Raw genomic sequence first — 23,769 nt, 5'->3', positions numbered from 1 at the left:
TAGGAGAAAACTGAGTGCCATTCAGTTTACAGCTCACAGACATTTTAGCTTATGAATGTTCAGAGAGGAATACAATTATTGTCAAAGTCAAATTCCAAATATAAAATAAGGGGGGACATGCATAGCACTTCATGACAGAGAGTAAATAATACTTAATTTCTGAATGAAACCAATCAGCAAGTCAGGTGAAAGAGATCTTATGAATGAGGAACCTAACCAAAATTCGGTACATCTAATAAGACAGAAAATTTATCATACATACATACACAACTTGATAATTCAATCATTGGGTTCAGTTTCATTCTTGGTGGTGGATGGATCGAGATATCTCCATATGAAACCCAATGTGCTACCCATGATATTCATAAGGACAGCAGAGAGTGCAGGAGGTAAGGCAACCAAGGGGGATGAAAAATGTGCAGTTGCTAATACAACCCCGAGGGAAGAGTTTTGCATGCCGACCTGCATGAATATTTGCAAAAAAAAATTATTTTTTTCATGCATTTTTAGCATAAAGTTATGATGCTGGTACCAAATCTTAATCATAGATTGAAGTATTCATTTTGCGTGCTAAATGAAAAAATGAAAGATATCTAGTGATGCCTTTGAGACAAAGAATAGAAGGTTTTTAATTTTTTACTAGAGATTACACAGTTGAAATAGTTCTTCATTCATTCATTTGCATGTGAAGAAAAAAAGAAGAAAAGGATGGAAATATCCCAATATACTGGGTCAATTGCTTCTGTTACTTGGTTCATGCAACAGTTTGTAAAAAGTGAATCTGAATTAATATAAGGAGAAGTTTGTGTATAATACCTCAATTGAAATTGCACGTCTCTGCCTTTCTCCAAAACCACATATAACTGCGGATAGATATCTGTTGAGAAAACGTTTTCAGTATTAGAGGAAAGACAACTTTCACAATAATGTTCATTTCAGAATCCCTAACATTACTTGGATAGAGATTCGAATAGGTGGTAAATATTCTAAAGTTGAGAAGCTAAATCATACCCCACAAAGAAGCCCGCTAAATGTAGCAAGAGAACTGATAGTATTACAGTCCCTATATCTCCAGATATTGAGCCTTGACTACCGAAAATTGGACCTAGGTCAGAAACATAAGATGAGTTTGCAAGTGACGCTTTTAGACGCACAAAATTTTCCGAGAAGACACTGCCACATAGAAACAAGGCACATAAGATGTCATGTCTAATGAAGAGAACACACAACACATTATGCTCAACTCGTACCTGCACGCAAGAAGTGAGGAAGATAATACAGCAAGAAGGGGAGCAAAGGGTGTGACTACTTTTACCATGGATGGGAATGTACTTTGCAAGTAAGAACCTAACAAAATTGGAGCAACAACTACCTACACGAAAAATAAGTTAAAATTAACAAAAGAAAGAAGGTAAATTTGGCTCAAGGGAGGCTAATTTTACCTGTAGGGTACTTAGAGAAAGCTTCAAGGCGTCCACAGGAACATAAGCTCCAGCGAGAATTTTGGTTAACAGTGGGGTGAGAATCACTGCAGAAAGGGTGGTGCATACGGTCATCACGATTGACAATGGCACATCTCCTTGAGCAATTAAAGTCACCTGAAATGCTACTTTTAAAAGAACAGATAAATGGATGGAGAAGTCAAAAACTGATCAAAAAAATTTACCAGGAGGTATAGCAAGCACTAAATCTATATCCTTTCCCCATTTGTGTTTGTTCATTTGCTTTCAACTGAATGATATAGTACAGCAATGTAGTATCTATGGCAATGAATCATTATATGTTTCTTCCGTAGACAATAAAATGGTGAGAACCTAAAGGTACGGTTATGTGAATAGCCAGACAGGACCAAATCAAGAATGTTCCACTTCTAATGCCAAGGGAGCAACCAAGGTAGAATGATAGAGAATACAAGTGAACAGCTTACCACATTGGATGCAGTTCCCCCAGGACAGCATGACAGAAGAACTAGGCCAACTGAAAGAGATGGCGGAAGCCCCAGTGCTCTGCTAATTATGGCTCCAAAAACTGGCATTATTGTGTACTGAGCTGCACATCCAAACAATATCTGCCATATTGCAGAAGGAAATAATTATTAAATAACTAAACCCAGAAACAAATAACATTGAGTATTTGAATGCCTGAAGAATTGCAACTAGAAGCAATTGAAGCTAGCAGAGAGAGCTTATAATGCATCGTTTCTCCAATGAAAAGCATAGGTAGAATTTCACAATATAATTGGCTCAATTATGAATTGTTGACACCTCTGTCAGTCTATTCAATCAATCAATTTTCTTCCATACTCTAAAATGCCCATGAAAGGGCGAACCATTCATAGAAAGAATAAAAAAAGGCATAATTTTGTTCTCTCCTTTTTCTTCTCGCTTTTATCAATAACCACCAACAAAATTGACATTGGAGAACAAATCATGGACGTTTCAGATAAGTAGTTTACTTTAAATTGAGAAAGTCTAAATGTTTCCTGAAAAAGAGAGTACTCTTTCCATTCATTCATCTTTTGCTTCTTCGTTATTTTCCATACCCACCACCCAATTCAACCAAAAAAGATATCATCAATGCATGTAAAAAATTTCACATAAAATTCCTAATTTCTTCGAGCATTCCTCATAACTTACAGAGAAAGGCCTATCGCGTAGAATACCGAACAAATCTCTCAGCTCCAACGTGAGACCCATGGCGAGCATTATAAAACCAAGGGAGCAGCTATAAGAAGCCGGTCCTCGCTCCACAAACCAAGCGAAAGCCGATGGCTTTACGCAAGCCACCGCCCCACCGACGGTCACATAGAGAGGGTAAAGGCTCGCCGCTGTAGCGAGCGCGGTTTCCCATCTGGGCTTCTCCGAAGAGGTCTCACTGGGGGTTCCGGCGAGAGATCTGACGGTCAGGATCTTCTGGGTTCTACCAAAATTTGATCTTCGAGGCCGGAGAGCGAGCAATTGGGGGTGGGGGAATATAGGATATAGAGGGAGGCGAAGAGACATTGAGAGTGGCATTGAATAGTAGAAGAAGAGGAACTCAGCTCCTCCACAATGAGAGGAATATACTTATAGTGTTTTTAATATAATATCTTGGAATCAGTAGATTTTGCTTTGTGGCATTGGATTTTGTACACATATATAACAATTCTTTATTACTAGAACTCAGCGATCAAGGTCAAAGTGACACATCGCTATTTTTTATTATTTTTCATTTGACTCTCTACTTTTCCAATTACCATATTGTACTATATTTAATTTTTAACGAAAAATAAGTAGTTAATTACACCTCCATTCCTTAAAATATTGTATATTTTTCTATATCTCTCTTATTATTTATTATAATATTTGATATTCTGTACTGTTTAATCTCTCGTTTTTTTAAAGATGTTAAAAAAATAATAAATTAATAATCGAAGAGACATTTTAGAAATTTTATATAAGCAATATAATAATAGGTTTATATGAAAATGAATAATAATTTAAAAAATTATAATTATAATTATCTCAAAAAAGAAAAAATAAAATAAAATTCTTGTCGGGCTCTTCGAATCCGGGCACAAAATTATTCGAGTCTGAACCTAAGCGGATCCTGTTCCAGAACAGAGACCCATATCGGAATACAGGCCAATGTTGGATATTGGATATTCTCGTGAGCAACATTTGAACCCGACCCGCCTCGCGGTTCTCAGCGCGTACTTGCTCCCCTATTACTCGCAGCTCTGGTTACCCCACACTCCTCGTTACTATTACTCGCAGCTCTGCTCACCTGGAAAATTTATCGGAATGAGATTATGAAGGAGAAGTTAATTTGTAATAAGGAAAAGATAGTTAATTAGTTTCCATAATTAAGCAGAAAGAGAGGTGGTGATATGCAAACATCCAGTTAAAAAAAAGTAAAAGAGTACTTTTTTAAAATAACCCCGGAAGAAAGATAGAATTAACTGTACTGTACAATTTCTCCGTCTCATCTCTGGACCGCGGCGGAATCCCCTCTCTCTCTCTCTATGCTTCCGTTAAAGCGCATCAATTACCTCGCCCCCATGCTCGTCTCCGCTCTCCTCCTCGTCCTCCTCCTCTCCGGCTCCCTCGAATTCCCTTCTCTAACCTCTCCTCTCCCGACCCCGACTCCCACCATCACCACCACCGCCACCGCAGTCGATTCCATCGGCTCGAGGCCCAACGATTCCTTCACCGATGTCCTCGCCGCCTTCTCTCGCTGGGACTCCGAGGTGGGCTGCTCCAGGTTCGAGGACAAGTACAAGGGGTGGACGGCGGACGCGTTGGCGATCCAGGACCCCGATGCCGGTGATTGCGCCGCCCTCCGTCTCCGCCACGTCAGCGTCGTTGTGAAGGGGTGGACTTGGATCCCGGATAGCTTGGACGGGTTGTACTCGTGCCGGTGCGGGATGAGTTGTCTTTGGACCAAATCCGCAGTTGTCGTTGATCGGCCTGATGCGCTCTTGTTCGAGAATGTCATGCCTCCAATGAAGGTAGATTTTTGGTCCATTTTATTACGTTGATTTGGTACTGATACCAGTTTTATGATGGATTCAGTGAAAAGGGGCAATCTTTTATGCCATTTTGTGTGGATTGGGGAGCATGCGGGAGGAGTTTTGGAATGTTAGGTTCTGATATAGGAATTTTGAGATCATGTCAACTGTACCTGTAGATAGCTTAGGTAGTAGCAATTCTTCAATTTTACTCTAAATAATTGATATTGCAATTTAAAAGAAGAGAGGAATTGAAGAAAGTCTGCAGTTACTTTTGAAATATAATCTGTACAAGGCACATGCCTCTCTGAGAAATTCGGTCACTGTAAGTGGTAGATCTAGAGGACTTATAAATTAGAATATCTTTAGGCTGAATTAGGTTGAAGATAGTAGGCAAGGAAGCTCATAAAAAGGCTGTAAATTCTCAAAGACCAATTCAGCAGCCGGCCATTAATCCTCCTATCTCCCAAGAAATGGAGCAAGCCGAGAAATAAACTAACCTATCCTAGCTATTTTCATTCTCGAACCAAATTGAGTTCTACGTAGTTTTGACTACAAAAGGAACTCACTCTTCAAATTAGTATTTATTATCCTCAAGCATGTTCACCAATCTACGATATACCTGTTCAAAGTAGTGCTTAACCTTCATTTATTGTTTGCCTTATACCATATGTCCTCCTGTACATTTACTTATGAGCAACCCTCTTTGTTATTGATGTTTACATTTGATGCTTCCCATACGAAAAAGGACAAATAATGACTTTCTCATTGCTGCATACTATGTTAAACTATTACGTTTCACAGAATCCTTAATGCTAATTTCATTACTTCTGCTTCTGTGAAGTCTGAATAGATAATGTTTGAGTATTCGAGAGTGTGCAGGTTTGATGTATGCCTTAACATGACTGTTCTGTCTTTGTTGTGTGATTCTGGTTTATACATGCAACTTCTTTTGCCAGAGACATAAAGGCGATCCTCTTCGTGTGTATCTGGATCTTGAGGCTAGTAGGAAACCATCAGGCAGGGAGGACATCTTTATCGGGTATCATGCTAAAGATGACGTTCAAGCAACATATGCTGGAAAGTCGTACCACATTAGCCGGAATTACCACGTATCATCACAGAAGAGAAATGTAAGTTTCAAATTCACAATGCAAGTCTGAAGATACCACAACTGATCTCCAGTTTTTTATTGGGTTAGTTTGGTGACTTTTGAGTCTAACTTCATCAATGAATAATATTGTTTGACCTATTTACAAGTGGCTTTTTCATGAAAGATCGTATTTTGTATCAACATAATATTAAATATTTGGTTGAGGTTTCACACCAAGGATGTTACAGTGTCCTCCAATCAAAACTTATCTTAAGCAAGTGTAACTTGATGTGTCATGGTAGAAGTAGTTCATTAAGGTGCATAGAATTGCATTATCTGTATGAACATTAATTGATGGATCAGGTTACCCTCTTAAGTGTATAGCATCAAGTAGAACAAACAATATTTTGCAGAAGACACGGCTAGATGCTGTTTTCAATTTTGATTTTTCCAACAACTTATATTGCCAATCTTGTACATCAGGATATCCTTGTTTATTGGTCTTCTTCAAGGTGCCTTCCCCATCGAGACCAGCTCGCAAAAAGCTTCCTCTCCCTCGTTCCCCACCATTCTTTTGGGAAATGCTTGAATAATGTCGGTGGTCTTGATATGGCATTGTCCCTCTACCCAGATTGCTCCAACAATGAGAACGCAACTCCACATTGGTGGGACCACCTACATTGTTCCATGTCGCACTACAAGTTTGTCCTTGCAATTGAGAATACCAAGACAGAGAGCTATGTGACCGAGAAACTATTCTACGCATTGGAGGCTGGTGCAGTGCCAATCTACTTTGGTGCACCCAATGTGTGGGATTTTGTCCCTCCTAATTCCATCATTGATGGTTCTAAGTTCAGTTCTATCGAGGAATTATCTTTGTATGTGAAAACGCTTGCAGATGACCCTATAGCATATGCAGAATACCATGCTTGGAGGAGATGCGGCGTACTGGGTAACTATGTGAAGACTCGTGCGGCTAGCCTTGACACGGTGCCTTGTAGGTTGTGTGAATTGGTTAGTAGAAAAGGAGGTAGAAATGCGAGGACATTGTGAAGTTGTCGTTCTACTTCACAGCTTCCATTATTAATTGGAGAGACCTGTATCTGTTGTATTTATCTCCTCAGTGTTCTGTTATATCATAGATTTACACCGAAAATTTTGTTGTTGTTGTTATCGTCGTCTTCTTTTTCATATAAACTAAGTCTATTGTTGTTCATCGAAATTTATAATGCAATCTATAGAAGCCCAGAGGTCAATTTATACTGAATGCTGAAAATATCAAGAACAGTTGATGCAACTATTAACCTTAGCACTACTTTCTATGAGAAACGGGGAGAAATCAACCCCCGTGTCTTTTTCACCAGTTGTCTTTTAAAAATATTCTTCTTAGATAAGTTTCTTTCTGTTGTGAAGTGCAAATATTTCTTTTCAATGACTAATACTTTCTTAGTTCTACATAAATAAATTCTACGGTAGCAGTTATTTGACTATGTTGTTCTCAAAGATGGACTCTGTCGTAGTGTTGGATACTTATAATTCAAATGACATTTTCAAACTTCTCAATCGATAAGTAATCGATGATAATTTGTCTTAATTACATTTTTAAAACATTTCAGTGCCGCAGTATGACTCTTTCTTTTTCTTTTTTCTTTTTTTTTTTTCGTTGAGATTTTAGCAAACTATCACAGATTAAAAGTTTTAAAAAAAATATCTGACTTTTAATGTCTTTTTCATACACTTGGCGACGCAATCTTAATCGGTGGTTGTCAAACTAACACAAATTTAGAGCTTCTATTTTGCAAATATTTTTCGAAACTCAACAAAAATAAAACATTATGTTGACAATTCAAGTGGTGAAATCTATATACATATAATAATAAGATTGTCTCTTTCATGCAACTGATTCCCTCCAATAATATTATCTCGAGCTATAAGCAAAACAAAAGTATAAAACCAAGTTCTCCTCTCCCTCTAATTCAATCAACCCATCCAAATTCCAAAAACCATGTTAACGTCTCTCTCTCCGAAGCTCTCCTCCCTCACCAAGCGCTTCTCCTATCTCTTCAGTTACCTCCTCCTCCTCCTCCTCCTCCTCTTCCTCCTCCCCCTCCTATATCTCCTCGCCACCTCTTCCTCTCCTCCTACTTTCCGCACCCCCACCGCCGACGCCATTATCGCCACCGCCGTCGACTCCATCGGGTCGAGGTCCAGCGACCCCTTCGTTGACTTGCTGCCCGCCTTTGACAGGTGGGACGCCGAGGTGGGCTGCGCCAAGTTTAGGGAGAAGTTCAAAGGGTGGAAGGTCAACGCCTCAGCCGTGCAGGGCGGCGCCGTTGAATGCGAGAAGCTGGTCCTGGGCCACGTCAGCGTGGCGGTGACGTGGGTGACATGGGTCCCGGATATCTTGGATGGGCTATACTCTTGTAGTTGTGGGTTGAACTGCCTCTGGAGTAGGAATCAAGCTCTCGTGGATAAGGCGGATGTATGGTTATCCGAGACTATTCCTCCTCCAAAGACGGTAATAAAGAAACTTATTCCCTCTTATTCGCGCGATCCTATATTTCGAGATAATTTCACTTGGATCCTAAACTTTTCTTCATTTTCATATAAATCCTATCAACTTTCTCTTTGAACAATTTATAGACTACTCGCTGGATCGAATGATAAAAAGTTAGTATTTTATGAGATGTTAATGATAATAAAGACAAAAAGCATATCGTAATTTTGGTAAAATATCGTAATAAATTAATTTATAGATTTTCTTCTAGTTTCAACTGTTTTAAAATTTTCTTTGTGCGTATAATTAATTAATTAATTAATTCTTTTCAGAGAAGTCAAGGTGAGCCTCTTCGTGCGTTTATGGATCTTGAAGCTACCAGGAGACCATCAGGCTACGAGGATATCTTTATTGGTTATCATGCAAATGATGATATCCAAGCTACTTATGCCGGAAAAACATTTCGAATCGCTCGCAGTTACCATGTATCGCCTCACAAGAGAAATGTAAGTTCTAATTTCATGAGAAAATTTGCAAAGAAAAACCCCACGTTATAGCTTTTTATTGTTTAAACCATATCTCATGGAAAAGCCTTTATATAAATTTTTAAAAGAGAATCTTATTTATTATGTTTACATAAAAACCAGTGATAAATATTTTATGCTCTCAACTTCAATAAAAGAATATATGTTAGTCTTTTGCATGTAATTATAAACATTAATGATCATTTATTTGCAATAGTAATTCTGAGAGTGTTTAAAAGTTTTCGGTTGCAATTATGTAAAAATAAAATAAAAAACTTATTAAAAGGATATGGTATAAACTGAAATAAACAGATAATGCAGGGTGCGAAATGCCAAAAAAACAAAAAACTTATTTACTGATAACCTCAGGACACGCTCGTGTATTGGTCTTCTTCGCGGTGCCTTCCCCACCGTGACTTCCTGGCCAAATCCTTCCTCTCCCTCCTCCCCCACCACTCCTTCGGCCGGTGCCTGAACAACGTCGGCGGTTCCGACGCCGCCCTCTTATTCTACCCCGACTGCGCGATGCCGGAGAACCCCATCCCCCACTGGTGGGACCACCTCCACTGCGCCATGTCCCACTACAAGTTCGTCCTCGCCATCGAGAACACCAAAACCCAGAGCTACGTCACCGAGAAGCTCTTCTACGCCTTGGAAGCCGGCTCGGTGCCCATCTACTTCGGCGCGCCGGACGTGGCCGACTTCGTCCCGCCGAACTCGATCATAGATGGGTCTAAGTTTGGGTCCTTAGAGGAGTTGGCGGCGTACGTGAAGAAGGTTGCGGAGGACCCGGTGGCCTACGCGGAGTTCCATGCATGGAGGAGGTGTGGGGTGGTGGGGAACTACGGGAGGGTGAGGCTGGCGAGCCTTGACACGTTGCCTTGTAGGTTGTGTGAGCTTGTTAGTAGGAAAGGTGGGAGGAATGCTCCTACTTAATTCGTGATATGTGTATATATATATACTGTTAGTTATTGTTTGTAATGTTGTTACTGTATGATCGATGTATCAAGTTAATTAAATTGGATTTTTATTATTTATTTTTTATTTAATGGGATTCTCGAAAATACTTATTTAGTTATCCCAAACGTTAATTAAATTAGATGATATTTGTATAATTTATATAATGAAACCCCCAGTACGTTGCCGATTCGCTGGTATTCACTATTTCGTTGCCGACTTGATTAGAGTTCCCCAAACCCCAGTCTAAAGCCCGTCATAAATAGACCACACAGCCACAGCGAAGCTATAAAAGAGCCCCCAAATGGCTCTCCACCTGAATCCAGCCCGCTTATTCCCACTCCACCGCCTCTGGTTTCCTTCTTCCATTCCTCTCCCCCTTAAGCCCCTCCGCTTAGCTCCCAAAAGGAATCTAGGGTTACATTTTCGCCTGCTCTGCGGCTGCGTCGTTGCTCGGTCGATGGAGTCCTCGATCGCCGTCAAGGACCGGATCGATCTCACCGAGAAGGAGGAGAGGATCTTCCGGCGACTCCTCGAAGTGGTTCGCCATTTCAATCTCGAGACGCAGCTCCGAGTCGCCGGTGGATGGGTTCGAGATAAGGTAAGATCCGACCGGTCGTTTCTTGATTATTTCCTTACTGAAATCAAGGCATGAGAACTCTATTTGAGAGACAGGTAGGATCGTAAGCTTGAGATGCATCTCCGAGTTGCCGGAGGCTGGGGTTCGATCTTCTCTGTTCGTTTTTATGGAGTATATGATACTTCTGGGGTCGACCTGCTTGGACAGATATCTCATCGAGAAATTAGTAACCAGTAGGGTTTTTTCTAATCGCTCGTCGAGAGATTGGGAGATAAGTAGGATTTCCATTTATCTATAGGATATTCCTAGTTTACTTTCCTAAGTTACTACATCCATTGGAATTTCGAAGTTATTCGATCATCTCTGTTTGTTTTTCTGGAGTATATGATACTTTTGGAGTCTAGCTGCTTTGCAAATATCTCATCGAGAAATCAGTAATCAGTACGGTTTTTCTAATTGTTCGTCTAGAGATTGGGATAAGCAGGATTTCCATAACTATCTGTAGGCTATTCCTACTTTACTTTCCTAAGTTACTTCATACATTGGAATTTCAAAGTTAAGGAATTGAAATTAATGTGGTAAGTCCATATTGTGCAAATGTTTAGTTCTATGCTGCTCATTTAATTTTGTGAGAAGAATTCTTTGCTATTTCAAATTTCATTTACTTGGAGTTTGATATCTGACAGCTTCTGGGCAAAGATTGTTATGATATTGATATTGCATTGGACGATATGTTGGGTCGAGATTTCTGTGAAAAAATCAATGAGTACCTACAGTCTGTTGGTGAAGAAAAGCAAGGCGTAGGTGTCATCCAGTGGTATGTCACTGTTCTCTTGTTCATAATAATAGATCTACTTGGTACATTATATTTGTAATGCCGTCTGCTTCTAACAATATTAAAGCTATGAATGCCACTTTTTTTGTGTTTTACTCTGACAGTTGGCTGGATAAGAAATTCTTTATATGTATCTTGATGATGCTCTGAAATATATGCAGCAATCCTGATCAATCTAAACACTTGGAAACGGCAAGGATGCGCATCTGTGACATTTGGATTGATTTTGTTAATTTGAGATCTGAAACCTATGCTGATAATAGTCGTATCCCTACTATGGTACTCAAGATCCTCAGACCATTTTTCCGCAGATTTTAACTACTGATTTCCATCTCGCATTTGTACACAGTTGCCTTGTTAAGTATTTATACTGAATAAGGATTCCAATGGTTGTTTCATGTTGTCATGATATGTGTTACATGGACATACTTTTGTTTATCTTTCAGTGTTTTGCAGAAAATCAGAACTATTGTTGTTTTTTCATTTGTATATTGTTGAAGGCAGAATAGTTTCTGAATGTTTTATTGTTTATGCAGAAGTTTGGAACTGCTGAAGAAGATGCATATAGAAGGGATCTAACCATCAATAGGTAGTATAAAGTGTACCATATGAGGAAGTTTTTCTTAATATTACGTGCTGTATTCATGAAATATTCTAGTGTTTATGCTGTGAGAGGGAGACAGTAGATTTCTCCTGCTATACTTTGATATTTCCTACATTATACGTGAAAACAAGTGGGTGCAACATTAAAACAACACCTGCACTACAGTTTTCGTAATGTAATTTTTTCTAGAACCTCTTTCAAGTTTATATTGTACCTTTAGATAGTACTGTCCTTGATTACTGTTGTTATTACTGTTACTACTGCAACATTACTACTAATTATCATTTTCCAACAGCCTGTTCTACAATATCAACACCAATTCAGTTGAAGATTTGACTGGGAGAGGTGTAATTTTCTTTTCTTTTCTTTTTTATGTGTAATGGTTTGATCTTGATAATGGCTTCTAGTTTTGAGACTTGATAACTCATGATTTAGATCGTCTCTTTTTTATTCAGGTATGCAAGATCTGAAGTCGGGACTTATTGTCACTCCTTTACCTCCCAAAGCTACTTTCCTGGACGATCCCCTTAGGGTTCTTCGAGCAATTCGCTTTGGTACTCAGCAAGTCTCTTCAAACTTTAACAGCTTTATGAGAAAAAATTATGATGAATATAGTTCTATTGCTTTTAAATAAGTTTTATGATGGATATGCCCGGCCGCTAACAAAAAAAAAAAAAAACAATTCTTCTCCAGTATCCTTTTAATTTTTTTTTCTTGATTTTTTCCCTGTTTATTTGCAATATAGTAAGCTCTTGTAGTGTACTTTACTATCCAGGTGCTAGGTTCGATTTTGAATTGGCTGAAGAGCTTAAAGAAGCTGGTTCAGATGAGGAAGTAAAAGCTGCACTTGCACATAAGATCAGCAGAGAGCGAATAGGTCATGAAGTATGTATTCTAGCAATTCTTAAAGTTCAATGCTTCCTTATATGACGTTGGTTTCTTTGATTCATTTAAATTAAAGCTCATAAGATCTTTGTTTACAACAAATTGGCAGGTCGACCTAATGATGTCAGACAAGCAACCAACTAAAGCAATGAGCTATATTTGTGATTTGAAGCTATTTTATGCTGTCTTCACTTTTCCTGGAAATACCCAATTTGCAGGAATTGAAAATTGTGATAGGTTTGTGTTGGAGAACACTTAATGGATGCATATTCAGTCGCAATGATATTATTTTTCTATAATTCAATATCTTGAAATTGGAAAAACATTGCAGTCACTCAGGGATTGTTGAGATGTCCTGAAGTGATTGAACAGACATAATAGGTTATTTCATTATAGCTGACTGGTGTGCATCTAATACACACGATCAGTGCATATGCAAGAGGGTGGAATGGAAGCATTTCTTTTATGTTATAAGTTAGAACACAATTCTGTTATTTTAACATAGTCATTAGTGCTATTACCTGTCTCATTCATATAGGCCTTGGATCCAAATTTGGTTGAAACATATGTTAGGGCTGCTTCCCAAAAACATTCATTCCTGCATGGTTGACACATGTTGGTTAAATGCTTCACACCATATACTTTTAGGACTTCTAGTACGCTTTTGTTTCCATGGTGCTATATGCATGTTCATCCAAAATTGTGAGGAGCATTCGTTATCCATTCTTGTCACTTGTTGAAATTATGTTGAAATTTCCTGTGCAGAATTTTGTAAATCATGATTTCAAATTCAATAAGGTTCCTTAACTTCTATTATATTTTGTCTTCTTATTTATAGCAATCTTGAATAATTCTTCATCTCTTAGAGATCTACTAATATGCAGGCTTTGTCTTTCACATATAAATGCAGCATGGGCTCTTCATCAATCTATTGGCTGTTCAATATTTAGTGTAAGCCTCAAATTTGAAGATGCAGATTCTATAGTGTTTGTTTCTACAGTGCTTAAGAGCATGTATCATAAGAAAAGACAGTGCTGTACAACTTCGCATCCATGGTTGGCTTTATCTTTCTGTACTGGTTGTACTGTTGTTCTCCAGTCCTGCTATGTCAATGACCATCATAGTGACACACTGCTTCTGTAGTGGAACTTACCTTTTCATATTTATAGTACTGCTCATCAATTTGCTCGTATTTTGTGAGAAACAGAGAGAACAATCATTCATCATATGAGACTTGTGTTACATAAAATATCTAATATCCTATTGTTTAGGACTTGACATTGAACAAGATATCTATCTTAGACAGCTAATTGACGTCAGCCTCTCATTACTTCTCATTCAGATATCCAGGTCATTTTCAAGTAATCTACTCAAATAAAGCAGAATTTGACTTGTATTTATCTTCATTGTCTTTTCAAAATTCCCATGCAAGTATTTAGCTAATTGTAGATTTCTGGCATTAATTGCTGCAATCCACAAATTGTTTATTTTACTAATGAGCTTTATTCAGTAGAACCCACTTATATTAACTGCTCATGTTTTATTATTTTATATTATTTGAAAATAGGTGACTTGTTAAAATAAGGTAACAAAGTATTGTATTTGCTGGTGCTTTTTTTCTACTTTTGATCTAAATAAATCTAAAGGAAATTGTCCCTTTCTTTCTTGATACAAACTCATTGATGTTTTACATGCACATATCTATATATTTATCCCAAATAAGCTAAATGAATACTCTTGTAGCTGAGTCTTATACGTTAACATTTAATTGGCCTATTTTCTAGGATGACCAGCGCAGACTGTACTTATATGGGGCTCTATTTCTTCCGGTGAGAAATATGACATACATGGACAAAAAATCCAAAGAGGTATCCAATTGATTTATCATGTTAATATTTCTCCTGCTCATATCTTTATGTTGCATTTCATTTCTACTGCTTCATATTTACTCTAATAAGAACATACTTTTGTTTATGTTTCATAATCTCGTAAGACCAAGAACTAATTAACCATTAAGTTTGAAAAAAGGTGATTTTTTTTTTTACTTAGTTGTAGGTAGTATGTTTTTACCGCCTTTGTTGTATGACTAATCAAACATTACCTAATCCATGGAACAAGGGGTTCAACATTCTAATATGTGTCTGATTTTTCACAACTTTGAGAAACAGAGTGTATGCCTTGGTCAAGATTCCAAGTCTGTGAGTGGAGAGAAAGAATGGCCCTATAGTTAGGCAACCCTTAAAAGATCTCTTTAGGTCCTTTGACCTAAAGCTGGAACACTATCTTATTAGAGAAGCTTTATATATAGCTGCCGAGTCCAAATTAGGTTTTTTTCAAGCTGGATTTTTTTTCCTTGAGGGTTGCTGGCATAAGGAAGGCAGAACAGAATTAAAGTGAACGGAGCCACAAGATACACTTCATATTTGGTGTTTTTTTTGTTGGAAGGAATGTTCATTTAAGGATGTCAGAGATGGTATCTTAAATAATTTTTCCTAGTTAGTTGATCAAGTGGATCTAGGACAAAATAATCTCTCATTGAAATAAAATGAATTTAGCTCTCACTTTTGAAGCATGGAAACGTTACTAATTAGAATATTTTTTCAGATGAAAATCATATTAGCTTAGCTGTGGTGGTTTTAGTGAATTTTTATCTGTTAAATTATTTATTTTGGTTTTAGTTAAATTGATTAGATATGTATATGTTAGCCTGAGTTACATTTTTTTTTCTTCTTTCTGGTTCTTTTTGAAGAATCTTTTTATGCACAATTCATAATATGCAGGTTCCTGTTGCCAGCTATATCATTCGAGATTCTTTAAAGCTGAAGTCAAGTGATGCAGAAATGGTATGCCAATCCTTGAGGAAGATTTAGTTGAGTTTATCAACGGGGTAGCTTGGTCCCTTGAGTTGATTGGAAAATGATCTTTACTTGTAGGTAACAAGCCTACATGTTGCCTGTGAAAAATTCCTCAAGATGATTCCTTTACTGGTGTCCAATGAGGATCCAGAGAATCTTCAATTAAAATTAGAGGACGAGTGCCTCGAAATTCCACCAGCTTCACGTAAACGAGTTTTGGCAGGTTAGACACTGCTCTTTGTTTTTATTGCTGCAATTTCCTTGTCAAAATTTCGTATTGCTTTTTGTTCCAGTACCTTGTTTTCCTATTGTCAATAATTGGCCACCTTAGATGATATTACTCATGTACCACAAAATTATAATTTTTGAACAGTTTGGGGCCGTTTGGCTTCATGTATTTAGGGAAAAAAAACTGCATTTACATATATAAAGTGTAACTCTAAAATTCAGTTTTTAGTGTATAGATTCCATGAAATATTGTTTCTAATGGCTAAAATGGGCTGATATGTAGCATCTTGACATTCACTTTAATTAAGTGGATATCAAAACAAATTCTCTCAACCTTTAATGAGAAAAAAAAAGAGAAGATACAAGATTTTTGTTTGCATTAATTTCTCATTTAACACTATAGATGTGTTGCATGTTAAAATACATGAAATGATGAAACCAAACAACCTCTTTATGGTTCAACAGATTTTCTCATGGAGGTGGCTTGGCAAGTAAATGTATAGCTGTTTTGTATAGCAAATCTTGTTTATTTTGTTTTATTTTGTTGGGTTGTCTGTTATATCCACTTTGCGAGTTGCAACCACATGAGGCTTATTCAAACTAAAACAACAGAGTTGATTCTACAGGATTGCTTCTTCGTCAAATAAAAGATTTTTGGCGTGTTGCCCTGCTGATGTCCACCCTGTTATACCCAGAAGCTAATCATACTGGTGGTAACCTCAGCACATATATGGAACTGGATAGAAGAAAGGATACATTCTTTAGAGTTGAAAGTGCTATAACTGAACTAGGTAATAAACATACTTATTTGTTATTCTTATTGTTATTGCAAAGCTCCATTGGCTTTTAATTATACATATCAGTTATATGCTTCAACTGTCTGCCAGTGTACTTCACGTAGTGTATGAGGAAGTAGTTTCTATTTCTACTCTTCATTTTTCCCTTCTATAGCTACTTGAAGGCAGGAATCATGGAGACTTTCTTTTTCCTTATTGGAACCACCTCCTGTGAAGTGCAAACTATAAAGTAATAATGTTAAACGGTGAATCAAATCTAGCCATGTAGGTATGCGAGACTTATTTATGCTTAATTACATATAAGCCTTTGTCATGTGATTCACTAATTAGCTAGAAGGGGCTTAAATCTTGATTATTCTGATGTTTGGAGTACAGTAGAAGTGTTTTACTTCTATAGAATAACAAATCTGAGCAACACAAAAGATAAATAATTTCTTCTTCCTCTTCAATTTGTTTGTTATATGGGATCTCTTTTTTATATTGTCTGTGTATCTGCAGATCTGGATCATGTATGGGAAGCTAAATTATTGCTTGACGGGAAGACTATAATGGGTGTGCTACAACTTAAAACAGGAGGGCCATTGATCGGGAAATGGGTAAGATGTGCTTTTATTGGTATTTGCCTATCCGTTCCATGAATGCCCACAAAAGTCTCTCTTCTTTGCAGCAACAGAAGCTGCTGAAGTGGCAGCTTGCTCATCCTAAAGGAACAATGGAGGAGTGCATCGATTGGATGAAGCAATCTCAAGCAAAACGTCAGAAACTAAACTGTTCCGCTTAAACGTGTGCTCAACTTAGTGGCGATTCTTGCGCTACTGCTAACAACTGTCAATTCTTGGTGCTTTGGAATTTGGCTTGGGACCATGATAATATTATGACTAATTCGGCGAAACAGACATGACGATAGTTTCTGCTCGACTTCATTACGTTACTTGGGTAAAACCCAAAAGAGAGCTATATTTTGTCCCAAAAAGAATTATCATTTTAGGAAAGTTTTTGTAAGCTTCTAAACCAGCAGATTGGAGGCCAAAAATGTAATCGCTTCACTCATACTTGTACCTATTTGAAACATAATTCATGATTGAGTAACGATTTATATTCTTTTAACTCACAAAAAAAAAGAAGAATTTCCTGGTGTGATGAATGGCCACTAGCTCGCTTATATAGCATGAGCATATTTTAACAAGCCAAGCCATTGGAGGTACGGTAAAATAAATTATAAAATCCTTATTCCAAATTCTCAGAGTGGTTGATCAGTAGATGCAAATCTTGAATCCGTTGCAACTCTAACTACTGGCCAATCAAAGATATGACCATCGTGAGTCGAACTTTTGCAATAATAATAGAGTTAGCAGGTCAAACAAGATCTAACAAAAGGGGGCTTTAAATTATGTAAGATAGGTGCTCCTCATACAATAAGTCGAGAAAAGAAAAACAATAATTAAAAAACTTTTCGATGCTTACCGAATTCGCCAAGCTCACCTTATTTCCCATGCGTCGATATGTGTAGTAGTGTACTGTGCAGACATGGCGTCCGTGCAGGGGTTAAGCTATCCGAACAGAGAGACCTTGCCAATTCGGATAGAGGATGGCTTCCAAAGAACAATGGTGTGAGAGTACGTGCTTTTGTCCGAGTTGGAGCTTCTTCTCAGCAGTTCCATGAGGCTGACCTCTTTATTACAGGCTTCATCGCCTTGTCCTCTTCAAGAGAGACCATTCCTATATGCGAGGGATCTTCCAGCAGCATCTTAGCCACCAAATAGCCTGAGATGGACCACGTCTGAAACTTCCTGGCTTGTTTGCCGATATATCGTCCCAGCTTCCCGTCATAGTACTCCGGCCAGCTATCCTTCAGCAGTCGGCTCTCAGCTAGTTCTATCGCCCTTCTCGCAATTTGCGGCCGTCCAGTCTTGATGCATGCTGCAGTAAGCATCCAAAGAAGAACTGCAGAAAACATGGTGGAAGATGGGCAGTATCACTTATTAGAGAGTTCTTTCTTTTCAATTGAAATATAAGGAGCGCAGTATCGCATATAAATTATCTGGCTCAAAATTTCCAGGGTAAAGAATAATCTTTGGACACTATATGGGAAATGCCATGACTAAGGAGTGAAGAAATTTTCAAGAATAAACTCTATGGAGATAGTACTATAAAAACTTTATAGCATGGGCTCGTGAAGAATTTTCCACACACAATCTCTAGTTGTGTCCTAGTAACCAACATTTTAGGGCAAGTGACATGACTGATAAGATGGAAGAAATCCTAGACATCAGACTCCGAAGAGTTGATTAGCAATGAAAATTTTATAGCATGTGCTAGTGAACATTCTCTTATCACCGTTTTCTTCGATACTGTTGTCTTTATGAAGAAGTAATTGTATCTGTTGAGAGATCAATTAACTAAGGTTGTTCTGATTTACATTTGCAAAGAATAGACATGCAATTCTACAAAGAAAAACCAGTGGTTTGGTTTGCTACTAACCTGGCCAAGATCCTCCATTATGATAACTCCATCTGGTATTTTTTGGGTCAGAACCTGTCACAATCCGCCATTCGTGGCTCTCAATAGCAGGATAGGATATCTTCAAGGGCATCTCACCAACCAGCTCCTCCCAGCGTTCTTCGATTAGATCCATTATGGCCACAGATTGCTCTGGGGTAGCAAGAGATGACAATATGGCTATACAATTGCCAAGAGCAAACCACCGGAAGTCCATTCTTGCAGGACTAACATTTCCAATAAAGTAACCACCGCGGCAAGGCATAAAATCGAATAACCAATCCGGAATAGAATCAGGTATAACATTAAACTTGTTGACTGCTGTATGTGAATATTCTTCTGTTTTAAATCGATATATGCCATTTAGCTGCTGGAAGTCGAGCCAAAAGTAACTTCTCATGTGATAACTTAAGGCAGGCAAGCGTGTGACTATTCGCTCTATAAACTCTTTTCCCTCATTATCATGTTTAAGCATTGATAAAGCACATCTCAATGCCATAAAGAAAAGGGCTTGGATTTCAATAGGATAGCCATAAACACCCTGCAAAGTGAGAGACATGACAGAAAAGTTCTCAAGTATAAGCAACTATAAAAAGTTGAAAATTACACTTATTAACAGATTCAAACATTTCAGGAAGTCATCAAGAAAAGTACAAGCCCTTGTATGAAAATTAATGAAGATTATCTCCACTAAAATGTGTGCTTTTTGAACATCTTTGATCACCTTTCATGTTCATCAGATTTCAACTTCCAGAAAGTAGTATATGGAATACGTTTTGTTTTTGTTCCAAATGAGCAGATAGTCTCAGTCCAAGATACTTGAACATAACTGTTCCAACAAACAAATTCCAAGCTAGCATTTATCAAAAGTCTCTAAAAATATCTCAAGATTTTTACAGTGTTGTTTTGAGAGACTTACAGAAAGATTTCTCAAATGATTTGGAAACTAGAAGTTTAGACAGCTAAATGTTGTTGGAGATTGTCCAAGTTCAGTGGTTCTTATCTAACTTGATTTTCCTATGATAATAAAAATCAATTTTAATTCCTCGAGTAACAAAACACAAAGATAGCAAATTTCTTCAAGCAAGAAACATCCAGTAAATATGACAAGCAGGAAACAACCAATAGATATGACGTAAGAAATTTCAAGATATAAATATAAATGTGAAAAGAAAGCAAAACAAGAGGTTGATGCTCCTACCATTCGACGGTCTATCATCGAGCAACCATCGGCACATAGCAAGGTTGGAAAAGTGTCAAACCCCTCTGACAAACAAAGAGCTAATATAAGCCTCATACCCTTTTGGCAGTCTGGTGTTTCCGATAGAGACATATCCCCAGTAGACTTTGTATATGCACGAAGAAGAATAATCCACCAAAACCCAGAGTCAACTGGTGCAACCCTACCAATTGCACTCTCGCCAAAATCTGCAACTATACTATCACTATGCCTGACCGGATCATGGAGCACCTTAAAACTTGCAGGCATTACTCCTTCTCCGAGCTTGAAACGATCTATCCTCTTTTCCCAGCTTTGAAGCTGTAACGTCTTCACGAGGAAATTCTTAACTATCTCGGGTTCACCATTCATTAGAAAAGCTAACGCACTCGGTACAAAATCCCGCACGAAAACCTGCATTTGGAATGATAAGATATCAAAAGATGTTCATGGAAACAACAAATCAATAGAATCCCTACAAATAATCATGTTTACAAAGTTCCAATCACAATAAATAGTTTCAGAAATTGCTTGCTTCAGGAAGAGATAAGCTTAGGAAAACCAAGCACAAAATGTATGCAACAGAGTTGAAGCAATCAGTTTGACAACTAAAGACAATTCATTAACATTCAAACCTATCATTATACAGGACATGACATCGAACAGAGTAATACCAACAACCCTGCAATGAAATATTTCCTAGCTCTTGATCTATTAATCGAAGTTAAATTAATTCCACAGCGATGTACCTGATCATAATTAAGCACTTCCTCTGATGCATGATCATAAGCAGCGATGGTTCCCACGGGCTGCCCTTTAAAGTGCACCAAAGATCTCCGGAGAGCCTCCCACGCCTCTGCGACCATCGGATGTGGTTCGAACGAGTTCCTCGAGAATGACGCCGGCGTGTCGAACACAGAACGCAATCCCATAGGGGAGTATATGTTCTCATAGCTATCCACCGCTCGAATGTTCCCTGAGATCGAGAGCTCGCTCATAGATCTCTCGTCGAACGACCTCTTCCTCTCGATCTTTAGCCTCGTCTTATCGAGAAGCTTTGACAAATCGAAGTCATCGGCCTCAGTGATCGAGGACTGAGACGAGACCTTCTTTATTCCTACACTCTCGCGATTCCCTTCCATTCCAGGAACTAATTACGATCCAAAAAAACACCTCAAGATCTGCATCAAAACCAAATAAAACCGTAATTTAAGCGAGATTCAAGCTACGATCGAATAAAAACGAGCTACATTTCGCTATCGTGAGACGGCAGACGCAGGATTCCAAGAGGAAACAAACAGATCCAGCTAACAAACAAGAGAGCATCAAGATCTCCCCAAACTTAGCTACGAAACAACCGATCGAAGCTGAGATGCGTCGATTTCGAGGCGAGGTGTCTCCAAACTGATCGAAGACTGCCACAGCGCGTATTAAGCGCCAAAATAAAACGTCAAAAAAATTCAACAAAATCAGGAAGAAATAGAGCCAACGGACCGTATTTTGAGATCGAATACGAGAAGATCCGTGGGAGAAGTCGTTGGTGCAGATTTGGAGATGAAGAGAGAGATGGACGGGAGAAGAGCGAGGAAGGATGAGAGGAGGAAAAAAAGAGCATGGCGTAGAGAAGGGGGTATTTATAGGGAGGGAGGATGAGAGGAAGGAAGAGGAGACGAATGGCGAAATGAGCGTGTCTACGCTTCTCATACCGCTCTTCTCGGCCACCTCTTCTTTCTCGTGCTCGAGGGGTGACCGCCAGTAGCCGGTGACGGCCTGTGGAGAGGCCGCCCTGCTGACGTGGACTAAGGACAATGCTCCATCCCGGGGTTGGTAGTGTTTAGCTGGCCCATGAACTTTTTGTCTTGGTCGATCTCTGGAGAGCGACGTTTGTTATTTTAGGCAAATAAATAAATAAATAAATAAAGGTTTAGTTCCTGTTTTAAACTCTACCACCTAATTTTACTTTCATTGGCTATAAAATATTATATAATTTTTTATGAATAAAAAAAACAGAATATATCGCCACCTTAGGGTGTAATTAATGAGAGCTCGAAAGGGTACGCCTCATACTACTCTTTTTAATAACTTCATTTAATGCGAATTGCGTGCAGCTAAGAGCCGGAATGGGGTTAATTATTGGGTCACAAATTATTTTCCCGTGACTTGAATAACCAACACTCCATTATTAGTCGGGGTCAGAGGAGCCAAGCGAAGTCGTACACCGCGCACGATTTCCGAAGCCACAATCTCTGCACGAGATCCACGTGCGCTCGTCCGTTACCACGAGGCGGCACAGCGTGGAGACATGGAGCGTTCTCGTTGGTCCCAAATCAGATACCGTGTTGGACAAGCGATACCATTGATCGCACTGCGTTAGGTCGGTCAATACTGGCCGTCCGATTGGACCGATCACCGACCCTTGGAACTAACGACGGTCGAGATGTCATTTATTCGGCTCGCCATGGAACATTCTCATTGGTCCCAGATCAGATATCGTGTTCGACTAGCGATACGATTGTTCGCACTGGCGGCGGATTAATAATGGCCGTCCGATTGGTTGATCATCAACCCTTCGAACTAACGACGGTCCAGATTTCATTTATTAGTCTCGGTTATAAGAAGGCGAGTGGTGGTGTCTCATCGGCTGCCGCTAAAAGTGGGGCCCGTGGGTCACGTGGTAGGAGATCACTGCCGCTGTGCTACACGTGACATTACACGCCAGAGATTCGTGGAATCGAACGGAGTGGAGGATCTCTGTTGTCGTTTTAGTAGACAAGATTCGAATTTATGAGCGAGTTGCAATTATTTGATGCTTAGATCGGAACTTCGGATCCATGATCCTTTGGTACGGTAATCCGATTTTTTTATTTAATATTATTTTAATACTATCAACTAACTTTAGTTTGCATGTACTTTCCTCATAACTAAGAAATTGTTTGGTGATTGATGGTTGGTGGTTTTGGTGGCTTAGCTTGATTCGGTTAATGGCTCGGCAGTGCGGTTAGTTTGGAAGAACATCTTAACAACGCAAACGGCTTGAAGTAGTTCTCAGCGGCGTTTGATTCAGAATAATTGTTCGGCGACGCATATGACTTGAAACCTAGACTATGCAACTAAAAACTTGGTGGGGCTTAAGTGGCTCTATATCTAGAGAGGTTTGGCTCTTTGTCGAGCCATATATCTAATCTTTGAGCTCATGAATAATAAAAAAAAATATTATTTTAATACTGGGTCAGAATTATTTGCATCTTTCATATTATCTCTCTAAATAAGAGAGTGTGGCTAAGCAGACACATTGAAAGTGTTAGCATTTCTATAACCTATAAAAATCACCAAAATCATCTCATCTAGAGTCAGGATCTTTATTTTATAGTCTATATCTTTGAGTTTTTTATTTTTTAAAAGTTAGGCTAAATTGAACACTAGTGTGACAAACCGTCGAAGTCCCACAAAAAACATACCTAGCTAAACTATCACCAACAAAATTTAAAAATCTGTCGATAAAAAAACCGACAAATGTGTCTACATTTATCCGACAAATGTGTCTACATTTATTAGATGCTCCATATCATAAAATAAAATAATACCCATTTAAAACAGTCACATAAGATGGCCTTGAATTCAACTTCAAAGGACTAGAGCAAATCACCTAAAACTATGTAGTTTCTTCCAAAGCCACGAAATGATGTATAGTTTGGCTTATCTCAGCT

At 38.5% G+C, this 23,769-nt stretch overlaps 5 protein-coding genes across 5 annotated transcripts; 3 read left to right on the top strand and 2 right to left on the bottom strand.

Moving 5' to 3' along the window:
* LOC140801631 (sodium/pyruvate cotransporter BASS2, chloroplastic-like) lies at positions 1–3,048 on the bottom strand. Its single transcript, XM_073156835.1, has 7 exons — positions 2,637–3,048; positions 1,928–2,068; positions 1,443–1,598; positions 1,251–1,372; positions 1,012–1,173; positions 817–877; positions 1–462 (listed from the first exon to the last, which is right to left on the bottom strand). The coding sequence occupies exons 1-7, from the start codon at positions 3,012–3,014 to the stop codon at positions 280–282; spliced, it is 1,203 nt and encodes a 400-aa protein (XP_073012936.1). The 5' UTR covers positions 3,015–3,048; the 3' UTR covers positions 1–279.
* An 867-nt stretch (positions 3,049–3,915) lies between these two features.
* Positions 3,916–6,849, top strand: LOC140802416 (alpha-(1,4)-fucosyltransferase-like). The gene is made up of 3 exons (XM_073157938.1): positions 3,916–4,489; positions 5,449–5,622; positions 6,066–6,849. Exons 1-3 carry the CDS (start codon positions 4,004–4,006, stop codon positions 6,633–6,635), a joined length of 1,230 nt encoding a protein of 409 aa, XP_073014039.1. The 5' UTR covers positions 3,916–4,003; the 3' UTR covers positions 6,636–6,849.
* A 721-nt stretch (positions 6,850–7,570) lies between these two features.
* LOC140802163 (alpha-(1,4)-fucosyltransferase-like) lies at positions 7,571–9,579 on the top strand. Its single transcript, XM_073157606.1, has 3 exons — positions 7,571–8,100; positions 8,412–8,585; positions 8,973–9,579. The coding sequence occupies exons 1-3, from the start codon at positions 7,588–7,590 to the stop codon at positions 9,537–9,539; spliced, it is 1,254 nt and encodes a 417-aa protein (XP_073013707.1). The 5' UTR covers positions 7,571–7,587; the 3' UTR covers positions 9,540–9,579.
* A 267-nt stretch (positions 9,580–9,846) lies between these two features.
* On the top strand, positions 9,847–17,317 carry LOC140801957 (tRNA nucleotidyltransferase cca2). Its single transcript, XM_073157356.1, has 15 exons — positions 9,847–10,161; positions 10,827–10,957; positions 11,137–11,254; positions 11,512–11,564; positions 11,875–11,924; positions 12,035–12,133; positions 12,355–12,464; positions 12,574–12,701; positions 13,349–13,415; positions 14,249–14,332; positions 15,245–15,307; positions 15,398–15,542; positions 16,174–16,338; positions 16,843–16,940; positions 17,012–17,317. Exons 1-15 carry the CDS (start codon positions 9,865–9,867, stop codon positions 17,123–17,125), a joined length of 1,722 nt encoding a protein of 573 aa, XP_073013457.1. The 5' UTR covers positions 9,847–9,864; the 3' UTR covers positions 17,126–17,317.
* A 395-nt stretch (positions 17,318–17,712) lies between these two features.
* LOC140801956 (probable alkaline/neutral invertase D) lies at positions 17,713–21,782 on the bottom strand. Its single transcript, XM_073157354.1, has 5 exons — positions 21,557–21,782; positions 20,812–21,243; positions 20,045–20,476; positions 18,826–19,384; positions 17,713–18,288 (listed from the first exon to the last, which is right to left on the bottom strand). The coding sequence occupies exons 2-5, from the start codon at positions 21,202–21,204 to the stop codon at positions 17,993–17,995; spliced, it is 1,680 nt and encodes a 559-aa protein (XP_073013455.1). The 5' UTR covers positions 21,205–21,243; positions 21,557–21,782; the 3' UTR covers positions 17,713–17,992.
* Between the last annotated feature and the right edge of the window lie 1,987 nt (positions 21,783–23,769).

Source organism: Typha latifolia, chromosome 15 (genome assembly GCF_019914945.1).
Source record: "Typha latifolia isolate L0001 chromosome 15, TyphaL0001v2, whole genome shotgun sequence".
Classification (NCBI taxonomy): domain Eukaryota; kingdom Viridiplantae; phylum Streptophyta; class Magnoliopsida; order Poales; family Typhaceae; genus Typha; species Typha latifolia.
This window is presented reverse-complemented; position numbering and strand designations above follow the sequence as displayed.

Bases quoted from the DNA above. Each gene is read 5' to 3' on its own strand.
- LOC140801631 (XM_073156835.1), bottom strand. From the start codon at position 3,014: ATGCCACTCTCAATGTCTCTTCGCCTCCCTCTATATCCTATATTCCCC. The intron at 1,174-1,250 runs GTACGAGTTGAG...TCTATGTGGCAG, and splicing joins TCCTCACTTCTTGCGTGCAG to TGTCTTCTCGGAAAATTTTG. The intron at 463-816 runs GTATTATACACA...ATATTCATGCAG, and splicing joins GACGTGCAATTTCAATTGAG to GTCGGCATGCAAAACTCTTC.
- LOC140802416 (XM_073157938.1), top strand. From the start codon at position 4,004: ATGCTTCCGTTAAAGCGCATCAATTACCTCGCCCCCATGCTCGTCTCC. The intron at 4,490-5,448 runs GTAGATTTTTGG...TTCTTTTGCCAG, and splicing joins ATGTCATGCCTCCAATGAAG to AGACATAAAGGCGATCCTCT. The intron at 5,623-6,065 runs GTAAGTTTCAAA...CTTGTACATCAG, and splicing joins TATCATCACAGAAGAGAAAT to GATATCCTTGTTTATTGGTC.
- LOC140802163 (XM_073157606.1), top strand. From the start codon at position 7,588: ATGTTAACGTCTCTCTCTCCGAAGCTCTCCTCCCTCACCAAGCGCTTC. The intron at 8,101-8,411 runs GTAATAAAGAAA...AATTCTTTTCAG, and splicing joins CTATTCCTCCTCCAAAGACG to AGAAGTCAAGGTGAGCCTCT. The intron at 8,586-8,972 runs GTAAGTTCTAAT...TGATAACCTCAG, and splicing joins TATCGCCTCACAAGAGAAAT to GACACGCTCGTGTATTGGTC.
- LOC140801957 (XM_073157356.1), top strand. From the start codon at position 9,865: ATGGCTCTCCACCTGAATCCAGCCCGCTTATTCCCACTCCACCGCCTC. The intron at 12,465-12,573 runs GTATGTATTCTA...ACAAATTGGCAG, and splicing joins GAGAGCGAATAGGTCATGAA to GTCGACCTAATGATGTCAGA. The intron at 13,416-14,248 runs GTAAGCCTCAAA...CCTATTTTCTAG, and splicing joins TTGGCTGTTCAATATTTAGT to GATGACCAGCGCAGACTGTA.
- LOC140801956 (XM_073157354.1), bottom strand. From the start codon at position 21,204: ATGGAAGGGAATCGCGAGAGTGTAGGAATAAAGAAGGTCTCGTCTCAG. The intron at 20,477-20,811 runs GTACATCGCTGT...TTCCAAATGCAG, and splicing joins AAGTGCTTAATTATGATCAG to GTTTTCGTGCGGGATTTTGT. The intron at 18,289-18,825 runs GTTAGTAGCAAA...TGTTTTCTGCAG, and splicing joins TAATGGAGGATCTTGGCCAG to TTCTTCTTTGGATGCTTACT.